We start from the raw sequence: 21,417 nt of genomic DNA, 5'->3' as shown, positions 1-21,417 counted from the left end.
CTTACGCTACTTTTATATCACTACTGAATTATGTCTCAATTTACAATCAGGTATTTGGATTGTCAGGTGGGAAACCAGAGCCAGCCCAAGACATTTTGACACCTGAGGCAACGGCACCTCCCTCCCTGCCATGGAAGAAGGGGTGAATGAACAAGGGAAGAATAAAGATCTACATTGGGATCTGCTGCCCCTGTGGATCCTGCCGCCTGAGGCGGTCGCCTTACCTTGCCCCATGGGTGGGCCAGCCTGCAGCAGGACCCAAGCACGAGAGCCATCTCCCTTTCTGCAGTTTCCAGCAACTCTTCCAACCCCATAGGCACAGCACAGCCATCACAGCCAATAGTCTCATCATCAAATAACGGGTGCATTGTTTCTGTAGCCGTCCTGTTTCCTCTGTCCTGGGAATGGCTAGAATTCTGGTCCTTCCCACTCTCATCTGCTGCTTATTGCCATCCTAACTCCATCTCTCTCCTCATCTGGCAGGCTGCATATGTACTTTTTCAAGGTGACATGCTTGCCTCCTTGCCTCCATCTTAATTGTTCATCTCCCACCCCTTTTTTCCTGGAATCTCTTAAATTGGGAGTCCTACATGCCGGACTTCAGCAACGGTGTGGTTTGCTCCTATTTGCAGAACACACTCAAAGTGCAATTCAGCAATATATTTAAGAGGGGTGTTTTCTAACATTTGTGCTGGTCTCGGTTCCAGGTGTAGCCTGTGAAACAGAATTTAAGCAGGGAGAGCTTTTTGCACAAAGATTAACATTTGCAAAAGCTGGGACTCAGATACATAGCTTGGACTACTGCAATGCGCTCTACGTGGGGCTACCTTTGAAGGTGACCCGGAAACTACAATTAATCCAGAATGCGGCAGCTAGACAGGTGACTGGGAGCGGCCGCCGAGACCATATAACACCGGTCTTGAAAGACCTACACTGGCTCCCAGTACGTTTCCGAGCACAATTCAAAGTGTTGGTGCTGACCTTTAAAGCCCTAAACGGCCTCGGTCCAGTATACCTGAAGGAGTGTCTCCACCTCCATGGTTCTGCCCAGACACTGAGGTCCAGCGCCGAGGGCCTTCTGGCGCTTCCCTCACTGCGAGAAGCCAAGTTACAGGGAACCAGGCAGAGGGCCTTCTTGGTAGTGGCGCCCGCCCTGCGAAACGCCCTCCCACCAGATGTCAAAGAGAAAAATAACTACCAAACCTTTAGAAGACATCTAAAGGCAGCCCTGTTTAGGGAAGCTTTTAATGTTTAATAGGTTATTGTATTTTAGTGTTTTGTTGGAAGCCGCCCAGAGTGGCTGGGGGGACCCAGCCAAATGGGCGGGGTATAAATAATAAATTATTATTATTATTATTATTATTATTATTATTATTATTATTACTACTACTACTACTACTACTACTATTAACGTGCAATACCAGATGGCTCCAGAGAGCAGGAAAATTTTATACTTTTTTCCCCATAGGGTTTTTAATTTTACTTTGTTATAATTTCTGACTTATTTATAGCTTTTTTTGCCTGTGTGTAGATCCACCTCAGTTTATATTTGCATCTCAGGCTGCCATTAATAACACAGGTTGGGGCTGGCATTATAAATCATCTAATTACCAACTTTATGATGGATTCTGCTTTTGTGTCATTAAGAGCAGCTGGCAGAGAGAAATTTAGCAGGTGAAGTTTTTCCTTCAAAGAGGAAACACCTTCACCTGCTTGCTTTCTGAACATCACACAGCTCTGTACTTACTTCCCATTTGACAAAAAGTTTGTTGATGTCCGCATGAAAAAGAATTTGAAGGTCCTGGTGGATTAATACCACTGTTCCCTCACTTCTGACTACAACTAAACAACAGAACCGGGTAAAAGAAATATCTTCGAATGTTCATTAAGTACCAGATGGAGCAGTGCAGCTTTGAGTGCAGACTGAGGCCTAGAGAAGAAATCCGAAAATGAATCTTCTCACAAATGGCCTCTGGAAATTCTCCATCTTATTTGTGGGCTGAGAATGTGAAGACTGGTTCACTGAATTTATGCAGGGGGAGGCTGTGGCGGCGAGATGGCTGCTCGCGCCCCCGCGAGCCCCCGCGGGGTGACTTCTTGTCACCAGCGCAGACATGGAACCCGGGGCGTACCGCCCCCCACGACCCCCCGTTGCGACGCCACTGGGGGGAGGCAAAACTGTCCAAGTTTCCTAGCGGTGGAATTTGCTATTAGAAGCAGCACAGATTCCCTCCATCGCAAGGTTTGGGTGTTTTTGATGCTGCAAGCATCACCATTTTGCATTCTCCACACTGTCCTGGACCCAGCATCACTCCAGAGCATTCTGGGAAGAAAATGGCAGCTCACTGCCATCCCCCGACAAATGAAATAAATGGTGGAGGCGATTAGGAGAACATTGTGCAAAATGGCTTTTTTCTAAACAGATGGGGGGGGAGAGAACCACACGTTTCCTCAGAAACATTTCTTCTGAGAACTTTCAGATCACCAAACTGAAATCACAAAAGGGACAATCTGGAATGACTGTTGCTACTGCAGCACAATGCACTCTAGTCCCAGGCAGAAATTGAAACATTCAAGATTGCATCATTCAGCAATTTGATTTCCACTCCCCTCAAATTTGATTTGTACCAACACGAGCCCATGATGTTACAGAACGGACTTCGGCAGAGCTAGAAATTTCATTCTAGGAGAACTCATGGAACTCTCAATTGACTTGTATGTCTGAATGACAGAGATAAAGCTATCATTGGTCACCACCCAGTTACCTTTCAGAATAAACAGAGGCAGCGGCTACAGCTATACAGTGGTACCTCTGGTTAAGTACTTAATTCATTCCAGAGGTCTGTTCATAACCTGAAACTGTTCTTAACCTAAAGCACCACTTTAGCTAATGGGGCCTCCCGCTGCCGCCACACGATTTCTGTTCTCATCCTGAGGCAAAGTTCTTAACCTGAGGTACTATTTGTGGGTTAGCGGAGTCTGTAACCTGAAGCGTATGTAACCTGAAGTGTATGTAACCCGAGGTACCACTGTACCAGATACTTGCTATGGCATGTGCAGACATAGAATTATTTATTCTACCAAAAGGCTGTGGGGAGCTGGCAAAATTGCTCTCAAAGTTTTGAAATATGTTGCGGTGAGGATGGCAACTGGGCAACCACTGGAAATTCAAGATCATTTTGAAACTTCAGCTCAGTATCATACCAGAAATCTAGGGCTGCTGAAGTTCTGCAACGGGAAGGAGCTGAGCAAAACAGACAAGTTTGCATAATGTGTATAAATGTTTCAAGTGATTTTATTCACCTGGGTTTTAAAAAGAATGTTCATTTCAGCCTTTTATAATCCCTCATGGAGTAAAAATGCCTCTTGCTTTGAACCACTATAAGCTAATCTGCATTGTATTTCATGCTCCTGAGGTGAGCCCTTTGTGCAAGAACATAAAATTTGCCCATACATTTTCCAGGTTCTTCTCCTGAGGGCTAGAAATTTGGAGAAAAACAAAAGAAAATAATGAAACCCCAAATCCTCAGGATTCTGTGAGGACTCCCTCAAGGGAGTTTGAGGCCACATACATAGGATTCTTTGATATAATCACTTACCAACGCATGCCTTGTACGTTATGCATATTCTGAGCACTGCCATTCCAGAGCAATAGGACTGGCCTTCAAAGTAGCAGCTTATAAATCCTTTAGGTGAGGTTTTCACTCTAATAAAATAAACCAAGGCTACTTCACAGCAAGATTTATTAATACATCCAAAAGAAAGAAAGAAAGAAAAATCATTTTCTCACACTATATACAGATAATACATACCAGTGTTTTATACACATATTACATCCGTTTTTACACAAGAATATACATAAAAATGTAAACTTCTGTATACAAAAACCCTTAAACCAATTAAAACAAGGACCAGATAACCAAAGACCAATCTTATAATTTCATTGATTCTTTTTTTCTTTTCTCTTTTTAATGGTAATACAGTACATTCATTGAGAAGTAAGAGGAACATGTGGGTCTTCCAATTTAAAAGGAACGCGCATAGGGCAGCCTCGTGACCCACCTCTGGAATGCTGCCTTGGAACTTGTGTTAAAATGCGGATTTCTAGCCACGCTGGAATCTTTTCAGGGATACAGGTGTTGTCCTCGATTGTTGTCCCCATCCACTCGTATTTAGATTAGGCATCGTATCTGCGGTTTTTGTGTGTGTGTGTGAATGCGTGCCACCTCAACTGAGTAGGTTCCCTTTAAACGGTTGCTTAAAGGTTTCCGTTGCTAAGAAAAACACAAAACGGCATGTGCTGGGATGGGAACCGATGGGCGTAGGCTGCTAATCCTTGCTACCGTGCAGGAGTAACTCTGGAGGACATGTTAGCGTTAGTAAGCTGCACCACCCACAACCCGCTGCTACCTCTCCTTGCTTTTCCACTGCAATGACTTCCGTATTACAAGTGGCTGCCACAAAGCGGTTGTGTTAGGAGGCTTCTTCTGATATCAAGCTGTTAAGGACATTAGCTTTGAAATGACACAAATGCCCACTTTTTCAAGGACAACCTTAAGAATAGACGAGAGCACGCCATCCCTTAGTTTTCTGGCCGGCCCAATTACCGTATTTTTTGCTCTATAAGACTCACTTTTTCCCTCCTAAAAAGTAAGTTGAAATGTGTGCGCGTTTTATGGAGCGAATGCAGGCTGCACAGCTATCCCAGAAGCCAGAACAGCAAGAGGGATTGCTGCTTTCACTGCGCAGCGATCGCTCTTGCTGTTCTGGCTTCTGAGATTCAGAATATTTTTTTTCTTGTTTTCCTCCTCCAAAAACTAGGTGCGTCTTGTGGTCTGGTGCGTCTTATAGAGCGAAAAATACAGTATTTGATGACTTCCTCCATTCCAGCTTAATCTGGATTGCAAAGGTATTTTGGCTTCGAACGGCTCAAACCGGCCGTGCTTTAAGCATATGTTCTTAAATCCCCACCCCTCCCATTCTGTACCTGAACACACTCGTTCGTTCCGTTTGGACGTAGGGAAAGAGAGCTACATAAGAGGATGGTGTAGAAAACAGGCCCAGAAATTCTTAGAAACAGTTCTCGCCGAAGAACTTTCCGACTGAATAAAAAGTATGACTCATTTCCAGACATTTCTTTGTAAAAAATAAAAAAATCGCACCCTTGAAAGGGTTGTTAATTGCGGTAGAACAATGAGGCAATATTGTTTTCCTGCAGAGGCATCAAAATATACCATCTCCTCAGTGAAACCAATGCTAATAAATGCGAAAGGTATACATTGATGGAAGCATGCCGGTTGTAGGAAAATTGGGAGGGAAACCTCTTAACAGCAAAATGCAAATCTTTACAATTTTAAAAATAGGGTTCAAATGAAAGGCAATTTATTACAATCAACGGGATCCCACACTAAGAAACTGGCACCTTCCCTTTTGACACCAGGCAGCATTTAACAAATCAAATTCCTTGTTAAGAGACAATTTCAAATGGCTTTTGATAATCATAAATATTTTCTTCTTTCATTTATGACATATAACTGCAACTGCAGCTTGGCTACTCCAGAAGGGACAGCATTTTGCTAAATGTCAGAATTGGACCAAAATCCACATAAACATAGCTATAATCTCATGTATTCATGAATTTAGAATGAGACTGGGGGGGGGGCGGGAATTGCATACATATATATTTATGCCCTGAAATAGTGTGTTTTTTATATATACATATACAAATACAGAAACATTTAGCCCTACAATATTGACTCTTTTGTTGCGCATGGACACAAAGGGATGGCGGGGGCCAGAAGTTACTTTTAGTGCTGGGGGGAGAGGATACAGATTATATGGGAAGCCCTGAGCATTGAAGCCCAGCAAATGTAAAGGGGTAATTATACTTCGGAAATGGTTATGAATTTTAGCGAGATTTATGTGCTATGGAAGGGGCTGGATCGTTTATTGAGAACTACAGAAATCCAATTTAGAGGTGATTTTCCCATGACCGTTTGGCTCAACATTTAAAGCTTAAGGTGAATTACATCTGGCTGCATAGGGAAGTGGTCCATTGGACAGCCAACACAACTGAGCTCTCCTTTCTGCATGCATCCTTTGTCATGTGCTGAAAAATAAAAATGGATAAGCCAGGGACCACTAGGATGAGACCCACTGTAATGATGTATTCTGAACCATCCATGTCCTACTTTGTCCTTTTGGCCATGCGAACAGGTCTTTAGTTTAAAACCAACACAAGAGGGTCTAATATGAAGAACATATTTGCAGACAAGCAGCTGTGTAACACTAAACTGAACCATATTAAATATCAATGACCCGGACTTTATACTGCCTCTATTCAAGGTGCAATTTCAGGTCTACTTCCAACATCCCAAGCAATGTATTTAGTAGGTAACTGTAAGAACTGGGTATTTTAAGAGGAAAAAGGCTGCCATCTTGTACGCCCTGAAGAAAATAAAGGGGAATATAGAAACAAAAACATCTGAATATATATATATATTTGGGTTTATTTATGCTTCGGCATAATAAACCAACAAGGCATATGATTTGAAAATAAAAAAAAAGTTGATTGGTTAAAGTGACTGGCTTTAAAATTAGCTGCTTTAAGAAAGGAGTAGCAAGACTGGACTTGCCGTATTTTTTGCTCTATAAGACTTATTTTTTCCCTCCTAAAAAGTAAGGGGAAATATGTGTGCGTCTTATGGAGCGAATGTAGGCTGTGCAGCTATCCCAGAAGCCAGAACAGCAAGAGGGATCACTGCTTTCGCTGCACAGCGATCCCTCTTGCTGTTCTGGCTTCTGGGATTCAGAATATTTTTTTTCTTGTTTTCCTCCTCCAAAAACTAGGTGCGTCTTATGATCTGGTGCGTCTTATAGAGCGAAAAATACGGTAACTTGGGTAACTGAGTGGAAGCTCCTGTCTGGTTTGTCAGGACTGGGACACGGCCAGATGAAAGAGGGGGCAGTGAGGAAAGGGCCAGAACTATGGAAAAGGAGGAGGGAATCTGAAAGATAGCTTAGAGGGCTTTCATATTAGAAACAAAAGCAAATACAAAAAGAGACGTCCATGCTAACAAAAGGAGTGGCCATCAAGCAGTAGTTTTAAGTCATCCCAAACCCCTCAAACAGAACTACAATTTCGGCTTTCTACACGTAGAGCTTTATCCCAGACACATACCCATTGTAACATATCTTGTATATGTGTGCCGCATGTATATCTAGCATGTGGACACAAACCTGCACACATCTATAGAACTAGAAGTCTCACATTCATATTATCTTTTCTATATGGAAAGGGCAATTCCACATTCAGCGAAGTGCTGTCACATCTGATATACAACTCTCTGTACACGTATACACAAAAGGAGTCTACACTTCCCCATAAATAAATTTACTCTGGTACTTCCTGTCTTCCCCAACTCACAGGAAGCAAAGACCATAAACAACCCCACGTTTCCTCTTCTTGCTGCATGCATATGTACAAGGAATATGATGTTCATAAAAATAATTGGGGGGTGGGGTATTGGAAGGGGGCGGGAATCAAGCTTAAGAAATATATATCTCCTGTTTTGCAATGAAATCTGTCCTCAGAAACCCTGTAATATACATGTGTGTATGAAGAGTAATTTGGGTGAATGGAGATGTTTTAATGACATGATTTTCACAGCACCAGAAACTTGCAGCATAGAAGGCATAGCTGTTTTCAGCTTGGGTGTTACAGTTTTGTGTATCCAAATGAGAAAGGGACTGAGCGAAAATGGTTTGGGTCTCTTGCGCACAATTTTTAAGGACCGTGCAGATGCAGTACAGTCATACCTCGTGTTGCGTTAGGTTCATGTTGCGTCTTTTCGGCTTGCGAACGCGGCAAACCCAGAAGTGTATACTTTCGGGTTTCGCTGGGCACGTGTGCACAGAAGCGTTCTGCACGCTTCGCACATGCGCAGAAGTGCTCTATCGCACACGTGCGCAGAAGCGGCGCTCTAGTTATGGACTTTTCAGGGTGCGAACGGCACCCCGGAACGGATCGAGTCCGTAACTAGAGGTACCACTGTATTGGCTGCCTGCTAAGTGAAACTAGCAATGTCAAAAATGGGCCTTGGGACACACTTTCCCTCCCCACAATCTCCCTACTCCCTAGAGCCACCCCCCCCCTCTATATCCTTCTACAGCACTTAAGCTGTCTGTCAGCACCTAAAGAAGCTGTGTTTCCACAAAACACTAGACCATAATTCATTCTTACACGCACGATCCCCAGGCTTCCTTTCCCCCTTCTGGCACAGCTGAGAGAAAATGATCAGAGGTATTTGATTCCACTTTCAACAAACTGTGATTTGTCATCATTTCTGAACCTGGACAAACCATGGTTAGCATATAGTTAATGCTTATTGAAACAAGTCGGTTTCAGACAATGTCTGAAGTAGTCAGACATGAACTCTGGAGTTTTAAGAAGGCTGATTTCATAAAGTTTAAGGAACTACAAGGTGAAGTCCTGTGGTCAGAAATACTCAAAGAGAAGGGAGTCCAAGATGGATGGGAGTTTCTTAAAGGTGAAATATTGAAGGCACAAAGGCAGACAGTTCCAACAAGAAGGAAAAGTGGGAGGCAGCTAAAGAAACCAGTGTGGCCACATAAGGAGCTTAGAGATGAGAGGAGATTTAAGAAGGGCATATATAAGAAGCGGAAGAAAGGGGAAATCACAAATAAGGAGCATACATGAGTCGCCAAGAGTTACAGGATGAATGTCATGCAGGCTCAGAATGAGCTCAGGCTTACAAGAGAGGTTAAAAATAACAAAAATAACATTTATTTGGCTATGTTGAAAGTAAGAACAAGCAAGTGGTAGGTCCTCTGCATGGAGAAGGTGGAGAAATGCTGTTGGGTGACAGAGAGAAGGCGGAACTGCTCAACACCTACTTTGCCTGTCTTGACCCAAAAGGAAAGTGATGCCCAACCTGGTGACAACAGAATAAATGATGTAAGGAGGGAGCTGCAGCCCGAGATAGGAAAAGAACAGGTGAGGTCCCTGCAGACTGGAAGCAGGCAAATGTTCTTCAAAAGGGGGGGGGGGAGAAGACTACCAACCTGTGAGCGGGCCATCGATACCAGGAAAGGTTGCAGAACAGATAATTGAACAGTCTTTGAGCACTTAGAAAAGTATTCTGTGATTACTAAGGCCCAGCATGGGTTTCTCAAAAACAAGTCATGCCTGACGGATCTCATTTTTTTTTTATAGAGTTGCATGTTTGGTAGATCAGGGGAATGCTGTGGATGTAGTTTATCTTGACTGCAGTAAGACTTTTGACAATATTCTTGTGGAGCCACTGGTAAAATGTAGACTGGACAAAGTAACTCAGGTGGATTTGTAGCTGGTTGACTGACTGAACCCAAAGCGTGCTCAATAATCGTTTCTCGTCATCAAAAGTGACAAAAGCAGTGCCGCACAGCTCTGTCCTGGGCACACTGCTCTGCAACATCTCTATAAACAACTTGGATGAAGGAATTGAGGGGATGTACAACCAATTTGCAGATGGCATCGAACTGGGAGGGGTAGCCAACGTGCTAGAAGCCAGAATCGGGATTTCAATAGGGACAAAGGTTGGATAGCCATCTGTAGTCGATGCTTTAGCTGAGATTCCGGCATTGCAGGGGGTTGGACTAGATGACCCTTGGGGCAGAGGGGTCCCTTCCAATTCTACAGTTCTGTAATTTGATGGTTCATAATTCTGGTTTGATTAAATAGATGATACTTACTACCATTCCAGATTTGAACATTGGCCATATTTGGATGATCCTATCTTGGCTTAGTAAGTCAAGATATAAGTAAGTTTTTTTTCCCAGGCACATAGCTCCTCCCTTCCAATTTATTGAGGGTTTGTCATTGACCCAGTTCAGATATCTGTATCTGTATAAGCCAAGATATGAATGTTTTTGTCTGCATCCACAGCCCCATTAATTTTTTCTTCAGGAAGACTCTAATTAAACATAGTTTCCTGCTTCATTCAAACTGGAAAACGACGGTTATTAGCTTCAGAACAAGCTAGGATCCTAAACCATTTCCAGACCATGGTTTAACTCCTCATTTGTTCTGAAGCTGCTAACAATAGTTTCTCCGTTTGGACAAAACAGGAAACTGGGGTTAATTAGAACCTTCCTGGTATGGTTGCTTAATCTGTGGAATGAAAAGTCTGTGTACATGGGCAAGAGGCCTGTTCATTTCTTGGCTTATTAAGTCAAGATATGATAATCCCAATCGAATGATTTACAAACTGCAGTTAGTTGAAAATGGAATCAGGTGCTTCCAGCCTTGTTCTTGTGCCTGTGCTGGAGGAGAAGAGAGCTAGATCATGCACAAAATGTTAAATTACAGTTTAGTGTGACACACAAACCACATGTTTGTGTTTAGTGATACGTGCAAACCACATGCTTTTTTGTGGTTAAGGCTATCTGCAGTTTCCTTTAAACTAGAAAGGGTGCCAAGTGAGTTTGAGAACCTGGCTGAAGGCAAATCCTGGATGTGCCTTAACGGTGATCAGTACTGGTGCTGACAAACTGCTTAAATACTATGAAAGGAGGTGAGGCATGCAACTCTTCTCCACTGTGGGATGTGTCGGGGGAAAGAAATGTGCACAGTCTTCTGCAAACCATGGTTAGCAAGGAGCCAGAGTTACACCCACATTGGCCCAAGTAAGAATTCCAGTCCCCTCAAAATATCTTTAACCCAAAGAGTGGGTTTCTTTGGGATTGAAAGTAGCATGCCCCAACCAAGCATTTTTCAGACACTTTATCTCCTTCTGAAATACACTATATAGAGCTTTGATGTGAACATCTACTATGGAGACAAAACATCTACTATGGAGACAAAAACCCATCTACCATGAGGGTTCAAAATAATCTGATAACAAGGACAGTGTTTAAAAACGGGAGGAAGAAAACTCTAGAACTACCCTGAAGTAGTACAGTAGGTTCCCATGGCTGACATTCCCACTAGATATATATCCATTTTAAATTCTCCTTCATCAGCACACGCTTTATTTAATCTATATTTGTAAAAGGCTGTCTTGGAAAAATGGCATTTTCTGTCATTTAAACGGGGCTCAATGCAGTTGGGAGTCAGAGATTAGAAAACAAACCAAGCAAACAAGCAACATGATATCAGAGTTAGCCTTGGAACAGAAAACTGTATGTAGTTTGGTTATTTGAACAACAGTGAGCACGAGAGGAGCCCCAACTAAGTGATCACATTTCCACGATATATTCTATCACCCCTCAACTACTTTTCTCTTTACAAAGCAAAACAAAAACAAAAAAGCCCCGTAACCTACATACAATATACACATTCATGTATCACACATACAGTTCCCCCAATGCATATTTTGTGTGTATACAGTAAACATACGTGCACAAAAGATACCTAAGTTCTATTTATAAGTCACAGTGGGAATTCCTTTGAGAGGAACGGAGGGGGGGAAATTTCCTGAATAAGACACTGTGGATCCCTATATTTTAACATTTCAACCTTTGAACTTCCAACTTGCAGAGCTAACTGGAAATGAATATATTTTTGAAGGTCAAGGGGAAGGGAGTCTTACAAACTTGGTTCGCAATTCCCAGCTGCAGTAATTGGATTTCAAATTTGATCTACTTACCCTGTAACTAAAAGCACCTAACCAGCATAGGTACAAACCACAGATAAATTATTGCAGAATAACAAACGTCCTCAGAGGAAGAATATATGGGTCAAGAAGGGTTTTATGTTTTGTCAATGCGAGAGACCATTTCCCCCCCTTATATGTTTTAGATTTTATTTATATATTTATATCTGCAAGGTAGCAAAGAATAGCTGTACACCTTGACACGGCAAAGATATCCAGTGTAAAAAGGTGCTTCATTGAGGGTAAGGGCAAATTGTTCTTCTTTTTTTTAAAAAATGTGTATAATTTCATAGCTATTAAAACACATATGCAACATAATTCATTACACTCAATAGCTTTTTAGTATAAAACTTATAATTTATGAGGTGATGTTAATAGCATAAATTAATATACCTTTTCTCTTAAAAATCTACAATAAGTATTCTGAACACACGTGGTGCAGGCAGGGAAGAAAGGGAAAGGGGTGTTCTTAAATAAAAGCTTAAAGCTAAGCATTATGGGATGGGGTGGGGGAATATTTTGTACGGTGGACTTGAGCACAGCTTCCACAAGAGAACAGCCACCAGGCCATGAGACCCAGAAACGAATTCACTTTCTGGTGTTCATGCTTTGATGACGCTCTCCTGCAAAAATTTCTTCTTCGCAACTACTTTTATTTTAACTGCCTTTATTTCCACAAGGAATCCCTGAGACATGCCCAAAAGTGGACAGTGATAATCACCATTCAGAGAAACTGGTTCAACCCTCTTCCCTCAACAGAAACGAGATACTCCTTAGCATAACACAACTGACCATCTTTTTCAACCATTTCCTAGTTTGTTTTCTTTTAAGATGCTAAAATCCAGGAGTGAGCTGCACTGTCTTTTTGACAACACAGATTTGGGGACAATGACTGTGGGGTTAAAAAAATTGGGAGCCCACCAACCAACAAGACGGTGAAGACACACCAGCAGACCAAGTTCAATGTATTAATCCAGCTCATACAATTTAAGAGTGTGTGTGTTTATTTGTGTGCGCGCGCGCATGAACACATACATGCATGTGTGTTATAAGGGGTTAGAAAGGAGGAGTTGCACTGAGTTGTTATTTTTCTCTTTTTTTCAGCCCTGAGTTTTCTTGCTCTAGTTCTCACATTCTAGGAAAGATATTTCATAATTATAGACTGTGTGTTATAGACTTTCCTTATGCTGCCCTCTAGTGGCAATGCAAAGCAGATTCCCTTATGCATTACCATGTGTTCTTAGTTCTAAACTGGAAATCTACGATGTACACAACTAAAACAACAGGGTTCAAGCAGCAGATTGTTCACAACAGACATAAAATAAAGCAAGTTAATAAGTTCTTACTTTCAGACCTGGATATCAAGAGGAGAGAACCACCGATTCTACCTCTTTCTTTTTCTTAATGCATAAAATACTAGCTTACACAAACAGTAGGTGTGTTAAACGTTACTATTTGTCTTTGTTCATAAGGCAGGGTTTATTGAGAACCAACAAACAGTTAAGCATCCTGGAATAAAGATTTTGGGGGGGGGGGTTTCATACAAGCACCACACCTTAAGCAGGCATTCTTGTCAAGCGATTTCATTAAACTTTCTGAAATGACGTCCCCGAGGGACATTCCTACTTTACAGGGAAATTACTTTTATAGGATTTTATCCCCGCACATCATCTTGCTTAACCACATATGGAAACATCATGTTCTCTATTAATGAAAACCATGTCATGACACTAGGTACGGTCAAAACTCCTTAAAAGAAAACGAATTCACAAGAACAAGAGATGTGAATTAAAAGCGAAGAGTCATAAACCGAATTTTGCTAGGAACCCTGAAAATTCCAGCCTCTTAACAAGACAGATTATAAAGAAATTATCCATGCAGTACATTTGTGGCCCATAATTTAACTACGAGAGAACAAAAGGGCAATGTTTTGAAAGGGAAGGATTAGTAACGTAAGCAGCATTAGGAAAATGCAATGGAGAAACAGGATCTGCTGCAAGACACTTTTGATACGAACAATGGTGTTTCCTTAAGGGAAATATGAAAACTGTAAAATCCTGCTGTGAGATCAAAACAGGGACCTGCGCTTCCAAAGCTGACTTGATTATAGTCTGTCTTCCGCCTAGATGTGTAGCTGCTGTAGCCTTGCACATTTTCCCACTATGTCACATGCAGAAGGCTGGCGTCTTTGTGTTAAGTTATGCATGCAGGACTTTGCCTTGAATGTGAGCAAGAACCACGCTGGCTTCTTTTTAAAGACAGGCTGTGAACATCACTGAGAAGGAGCAGAAAGGTTTGCTGCAAATTTTGCAACTGATCTGTTTTGCACTCCCAGCCTGTGAATTTTGCCTTCTGGCAGCAACCCCTCAAACTGCATGGAATGTGGTCTTGGAAGGTCCCCCAAACTTTAAGAGGCTGCAACAGGCATGGGGAGGCTGAAAAGCCCTTGCACACGCCCAGAAGATATCAGTCTTCAGATCCCAATCATTCTGCCGTATTTTCAGGTACTGGAATAATATAGCACCAAATGATATTTATAAAGAGGAGTTTTGTAGTTTGCCAAACCAATTTACTTTCCTGTTGGAGCTAATCACTTGTTCAATTTGACTGGAAACAAAAAGAGGGAACTGAACAGGGCTCCCCCCCCCTTTCCTATTTAGCAGAAAAGACAGGGGTTTTTTTGGAGGGGGGGAAATCATTTCACAATACATTGTGCACTAAAGTAGAATAAAGAAAATGCTTTTCTTCATCTCGTTAACTGGCTTAAAACAGATACATTACAAATATAATTTGGAACACACTTAGATGTTTATTATACAGTTCAATTTCAAATGCAGGGAGGGATTTCACAAGGTTAAAAAGCATAAAAATGTTTTCCAGCAACATGTACTTTTATTTCCAGGGGCAAACTCCCTGATCCTCTCAAAATAATAAGCACAGCTTTTTAAAAGAAGGCAATAGTTCAAATTTATGGGATTCAGACAGGCAATTCCTGGAACCCTCTCCTGCCCAAAAGGTCTGGGAGGAGGAGGGCGCCTGTACCAGATTCTCACTTGAGCACCATTTGAAAGCGGAGTAGAAAAGCTAGACAGGAAACAACTGCTTCAGTCACAAAGAGAAAGTTGAACTCCCTCTTCATCCCCCACAGAAGACCAATTAAAATATTCCACTAGAATGTGCCTTCTTCTCTCTTCGTATCTTTTTAAATATATTATAAAAAGTAGATGAAATTATGTACAGTCCAAACCTCTTACCATAAAATATAACGAAGCCCTGCTCTTAGGAGTAGATGGTCGTTCCGTCCATGTCTACTCCAGAAAACAAGAAATGATTGCAAGGATTGGCCTCCACTGAGCAGAACTGGACTTCATGAGAAATAAATGGCATAATCTACTTTTCTTTTGAGAATCAGCACAGCTACAAGCCCTGTTTAAGGGGGGGGGGAGCAGCAGAGACCTTGTAGCTTGCTTGATAAAGAACTTTTTGTGGGGGAAGCAGTCATTATTCTGACAAACTCCTTACAGTTTGATTGCTGTGGATCTTCAGAGGGCATGAAGTGATAACAGTAGAATCTCTGACTTTGAAAATGTATTTATTAGCAAGATCACTGATTAGAGATAGGAGAACGCCAGCACTTTTCTTTTTTTTCTATTAACTTCAGTAGCATGTGTTGTTTAGCATGCCTGTTCTTTCTTCTCAGACCTCACTCTGCACAAAAGATTTCTAAAAATATCTAAATATTCCGAAAGTATTACGGAGCACTGTAAGGGCTCACAGCTGCTGTAGGAATCCCCAGAAGCATTAAGTATCTGGAGACTGCTACAACTTTGTAAGATCATCCAGCAGTTCTGATCTCACATTGGTTTGAGTGGGGAAAGGGGCCCATGACACAATTCTGCCAGTTTCGGTTGAGACTTGGCTATGTTAAAAGTAATGCTCCATTGGAAAATGCCAACCCAACAACACTACTGTAATAATTGATCAGCTTTAGGAATTAGCATATGTTTTATCTGAGCAGGTACACCATTGCAATTAATTACAGTACTCAGTTCTGCTTTCTGTTCTACATACCAATGATATATATATTTTATTTAAAACTCCCCACTGTCATAGATACTCTGAACCAACAAGTACAATCTCATGTCCTACAAATTCATCCTTTCTTCCATCCAACCCAACTTCAAAAACCAAATTAGCTTGCAGTATGAACGGTCGCTGGTTTCAAGATGGTCTTTCAGAACAGGAAAGAAAGGGAGGGAAACAACCTGTCATTTACCCATCAAATACACGCACACACACAAATACACACACAAACCCCTGCGCTCACAGAGGAGGTTAAGAGCCCAGTGTTAAGCTGACAGAATTAACAATTGAACTATGGTGTTGGTTTAAGTCTGCAGTGCCCAGTTACCAAATCAAAATGTTGATCCCCCTTTCATGCCATTTGCATTCTTTGAAATAAATCAACTCCTCACCTCTTGCCCAGGTGCTCACGGGACTGGATACTCTGATTTGAGCCTTAGGAACATGCATTAGTTATATTTGAGGTATCATCTCACTTTTGGGTCTAGAGTCCATTGTATCTAACTTCTCATTTATCAGTCTAAGGCAGGACTAGGGAGTTTGCGGCCCTCCAGAGTTGCTGGGACTCCTCCCAATTTGCACCAGCAGCAGGCAGGAGGGCCAGTGGTCAAGGACTATGGGAACTCGAGTGCGGCAACACCTAGAGAGAGGGTCACAGATTCCTCATCTATGGTCAGTTACATCCGGGACCTGTGCTGTATTCTTTTATCTGGGATATTTAACTGGCTAAGTATAACAAAATCTGAAAGGGGTAAATGAGCACCAATACAGAAACCAGCACATAAGATCAAGAGAGCAGAGCAGAGCAACGGGGAAACCCTGGTCTGCACTGAATCAGGACTTTTTGCCCCCTCTTTTTGTTTTAAATTTAAACGAAGTCTTTAAAAAGGAGATGACAAAAATCAGGAAAAGAGAAGTTGGCCAGGGTGGGGTGAGAGGGAACGTAAGGTCCCCCCAACTGCCTGAATTTTGCAGACAGACGAGCTCAGCTGGAGGTGGTGAAGGGAGCAGATGCGTTATTGGTACTAGTAGCTGTGGCACCTGTTACTGTGAAGCCTGTGGGAGGCGCTATGGAGCTGTGGCTTGGCTGCAGGTCCTTGGGGATGCCGCTGTGGGAGCTCAGCTGGTGGCCAAAGGCGGCGCTGAACTGAGGGAGCTGTTGTTTTGGGGAGGTGGAGGCCATGAGTTCAGAGGACCCAGGGCCCATGCCGCTGAAACTGGTCTGCGGCAACCCCGGGAGCACGCTGGAGCTGTTGGGGGTGACGGTGGCGAAGGCAGGCTGCGTGGTCTCTGAGTGCGACGTGCTGGGTGGCGTGGACAGGGAGGTGGAGAGCAGGTGTCCGTCGGCACCGAGCAGGTTGCTGAACGGAGAAGGGTCGCCCAGGCTGACGGGGAGGCTCCCCCAGTGAGTTCTGGGGTTCACCACGCCACCGAGCGGCACCTCCAGCTGCGAAGGGAGCAGATGTTGTGCTATGATGGGCATCTCTGCGGAGAAGGTAGCTGCCAAGTTATCGCCAGAGAAGGAGGCGGCATGAGGGGACGTGATATGGTCACTGTAGGGCGACGGCACATGCTCGCTGTCGTAATGGCTTCCATGGGGTGAGGAGTGTGAATGGTCACTGCTGTATTGCTGTCGTGAGGTGATTAGGTCGTCTGCCTTGCTTAGCAGCTGGGCAGGGTGTGGCCTCTGGGAGGCATGGCTGCCATCGTGAAGTCCTTGAAATTGTCCGGGGAAGGCTCTCTCCCCAAGCCCACTCTGACTGATCAGAGTGGCAGAAGTAAGGCCAACGTTGGCTGGGGCAGAGAATTGCCCCTGAATCTGCCCTGCCAGGGGCGTAGGTGGGTTGGATAAGGTAGCAGAGCGGAGCAAGCTATCATCCAGGTCCAGGCTAGAGAAATTCTCGTCATGCACTATACGCCCATTCAGCAGCTCACCTAGATCCGCGTTGACTTCCCGGCTCAAGGACTGAATTCCTGAAGTTTCAGCACCCGTGGAGAACACCCCTATGCCTCTGTCCGATAGTTCTTGAACCGGCACGCCGTCTGTCTGTGTGAGCACTCCTATAGTACTCAGGCACTCAAGAGAAGTCACAGCCTGCAAGGCCCGTTCTAGCTCCTCTGCCTCTTCGGTCGTAGGGAGGAGGTCTCCATTTTTACCTGCGTTAAATTAAAGATATGTTAAGCAGTTGGCATACCTCTCGTAGGTGCATTCTTCCACTTCAAAAACAATTCATGCAATGGCTAGTATAACATCCAGTTTGACCTTTAAAGGCAAAGGTAAAGGGACCCCTGACCATTAGGTCCAGTCGTGACCGACTCTGGGGTTGCGGCGCTCATCTCGCTTTACTGGCTGAGGGAGCCGGCATACAGCTTCCGGGTCATGTGGCCAGCATGACTAAGCCACTTCTGGCGAACCAGAGCAGCGCACGGAAACGCCGTTTACCTTCCCGCCGGAGCGGTACCTATTTATCTACTTGCACTTTGACGTGCTTTCAAACTGCTAGGTGGGCAGGAGCAGGGACCGAACAACGGGAGCTCACCCCGTCGAGGGGATTCGAACCGCCGACCTTCTGATCGGCAAGTCCTAGGCTCTGTGGTTTAACCCACAACACCACCTGTGTGCCCTAGTTTGACCTTTAGCTGTTCATTTTTTTAATTAACTTTATATGTGAGTGCATGAATTTATTTCCAGCCCATTGGAAGTGTTACCAGCCTGTTAGAATGAACCTACATGTCATAGGGTGGCTGGAGTGTATGTCTACCAAACAAGGCTATGTTCACACAGACAGGTTGATTACTTGATGACTGCAGCACCAAGTGGCAACTTGCATGTGTGAAAGAGCTGCCAAGGCAGAACTTTCATACCACTTCATTTTGCCTTAACAGCAGGCTCTGTTTCCACCACGTCATGCTGCAAGTCATCAAATGCATAAAACAAAATAAAACTGAGCGGTGCACATGCAAGCCCCTGGTCAGGCCTACCACAGTTCAGAAAGGAAGCTTAAGTGGGTTTAATACAAAGAAGAAAGCTCCCCCCTCCCAATTGACATTAAGATCTTCAGAGAATCATTTTTTTTTAGAGGAGATGACATTCTTTTAACTGAAAATGCAACAGATAAAAACCAAGCAACATACATTGGAACATTATTTGTCAGGGCTATGTTTCTTCCATGGGATTGTTGCAAAAAATATGTAATACACTATCTACTGGAGATAGTATATTTATGTAGTATATTTATATCCTGCTCTTCCAACAATGCCCTTCAGGGCACCTGATAATGAAAAAATAAAAACATGCAATGAAAACCCTCAATAAAAAATACAGAAGGATTAAAAAAGAGCATGTTAAAATTGTATTGATGGTTAAAACGGGCTTGTAAAATGAAAATGGGGTGGTATTGAAGTAATGGGAGAAAAAGAACACGAGGAGCCTCTAGATTTGCAAAGACAGGGCACTGCAGCTAAAAAGTCCTTAGTCACCCCCACCTTAGTTCAGAAAGTGGGCAAGGGAGGAAAATACCCAGATAAAAGACTGTTGTTCAGATATTTGAGTAACGCAGCGTGGAATTGTTATGTTTTTAGGCAGTGGAGCAACATGGACAAACACTCCTGGATTTTTCAGTTCATAATGTAGGAAGCTTGGTCTTTTAAAAGTTAGTTTTTATCTTTTCAAGCTGCACTGGCTCCCGGTGGAGTACAGGGTCAGATTTAAGGTGCTGCTTTTGACCTTTAAAGCTCTTCACGGCCTAGGACCCTCGTACCTACGGGACCACCTTTCCTGGTATGCCCCACGGAGGACCTTAAGGTCCATAAATAGCAACACCCTAGTGGTCCTGGGCCCTAAGGAAGTTAGATTAGCTTCAACCAGAGCCAGGGCCTTTTCAACACTGGCTCCGGCCTGGTGGAACGCTCTGCCTCATGCGACCAGGGCCCTGCAGGATCTGATTTCTTTCCGCAGGGCCTGTAAGACAGAGTTGTTCCGCCTGGCCTTTGGCTTGGAGCCAATTTGATTCCCTCCCCCTCTTTCTTTTTTCTTTTCCTTCTCCTCCTGCGATGAGGCTACATTTTAATATTTTAATGTTTCAATGTTGTATTTTAATCTTGTTTTTAAGTTGTAATCATTCAACTTGATTTTATTATTGCTTGTAAGCTCCCCTGAGCCCGGCCTTGGCTGGGGAGGGCGGGGTATAAATAAAAATTATTATTACTATTATTATTATTATTATTATTATTATTATTATTATTATAGTTGTGCTCTCTCTTTCAAAAGCTGCTCTTCCTAATAGCAAGCTTGTAATCCTTTTCAGTACCCTGGGTTGTATCCAACACTGTCGTTCCACTTGCAGAACAAAGCCTCCCCCTCCAGAGCAGATTTTAGGATTCAGAGAGGAGCAGGAACTCCCATTGCATGAGCAGAACTCCGCCCACGCAGTGTTGGATACTGTCAGGGAACTGCCATCGGAGAAGCAGGAGGTGAAAGGGCTCACAGAGGCTGAGAGAGACTATTCAGCTGAGGAGGGAACCAGCAGGGGGAGAGGAGGAGGAGTTCCAAGGGAAAGTGAGTCGGAGGGAGGGCTCAGAGACACTTCAAGCGAGAACAGTGGGGAGGTTTCAGGACCTCCCATAGGGACACCTACTCCTCGCCGGAAACTGTCACGCCGAGAGTCCAGAAGACGCGTTTCCGTTAAGGAGCTTTTATGCTGGAAGAAGTTCCGTAAACGCCCACTGTCCGATTCTACGAGCGACTGATGGAGCCATGCTTAAGGAGCTCCGTCACAGACAGAGGTTTGTGGACTTAGCCAAACTCTGAGGGACTAGGATTTTACGCACAAGCAGCTCACCATCCCATCACAGATACAATCAGTGGTTAACCTTGTCATAACTGCTTAGGAGGCTGGAGTTTTTTGGGGGGGGGGTTGCCCTTTAAACTTTTTTTTTTTTAAGTCTCTTCAAATTCACAACATTTAAAATTCCCCCACAAACACAAAAATTAATCACCAAGTTCAAATTCTGGTGCTTAGACAAACATAAAACTGGAAGCTACACAGTATTTACATTTATGTATTAAAAAAAAAAATCCTTTCCACAAATGGCTCCGTGGAATAGAAAAGCGTTAAGGGTATATGATCGTGCAATAATTGCACACCTTTGAGTTCTCTGCAAAACAGGATTGAAGCAATTGAAACGAGAAAAGTATCTGCTTGACATTCAGAAATACAACGTACAGTGGTACCTCGGGTTAAGTACTTAATTTGTTCCGGAGGTCCGTACTTAACCTGAAACTGTTCTTAACCTGAAGCACCACTTTAGCTAATGGGGCCTCCTGCTGCCGCCGCGCCGCCGGAGCACGATTTCTGTTCTCATCCTGAAGCAAAGTTCTTAACCTGAAGCATGATTTCTGGGTTAGCAGAATCTGTAACCTGAAGCGTATGTAACCTGAAGCGTATATAACCCGAGGTACCACTGTACAGGCGAAGAGCATTTCGCACAGGGGTTCCGTTCATAACTATGCCCTTCCCTCTGCCGGATCCAAAAGGACCTACATGTTGGCAATCACGTGTCATTTGGACACACCTAAAATGGTCACGTAGAATCCTGGCTGACAGATTGACTAGAAATCTGAACCATCGTTTTTCATCCTTGCACGTTTCAGCATTTTCCTTAATTGTACATTTAAAAA

General features: G+C 43.3%; 1 protein-coding gene across 2 annotated transcripts in view; it reads right to left on the bottom strand.

Annotated features, from left to right (window-relative positions):
- Nucleotides 1-14,443: 14,443 nt before the first annotated feature.
- Nucleotides 14,444-21,417, bottom strand: part of INO80D (INO80 complex subunit D) — a 46,073-nt gene continuing 39,099 nt past the window's right edge. For both annotated transcript variants that reach the window (XM_053362175.1, XM_053362167.1), the window contains exon 11: nt 14,444-17,894. In XM_053362175.1, the coding sequence (XP_053218150.1) occupies nt 16,723-17,894 (1,172 nt within the window). In that variant the 3' untranslated portion in view covers nt 14,444-16,722. The remainder of the gene's footprint in view (nt 17,895-21,417) is intronic.

The sequence above is a fragment of the Podarcis raffonei genome, chromosome 1 (genome assembly GCF_027172205.1).
Source record: "Podarcis raffonei isolate rPodRaf1 chromosome 1, rPodRaf1.pri, whole genome shotgun sequence".
NCBI classification, from domain to species: Eukaryota; Metazoa; Chordata; class Lepidosauria; order Squamata; family Lacertidae; genus Podarcis; species Podarcis raffonei.
Note: the sequence above shows the minus strand (reverse complement) of the source record. Positions and strands in the feature narration are given on the sequence as shown.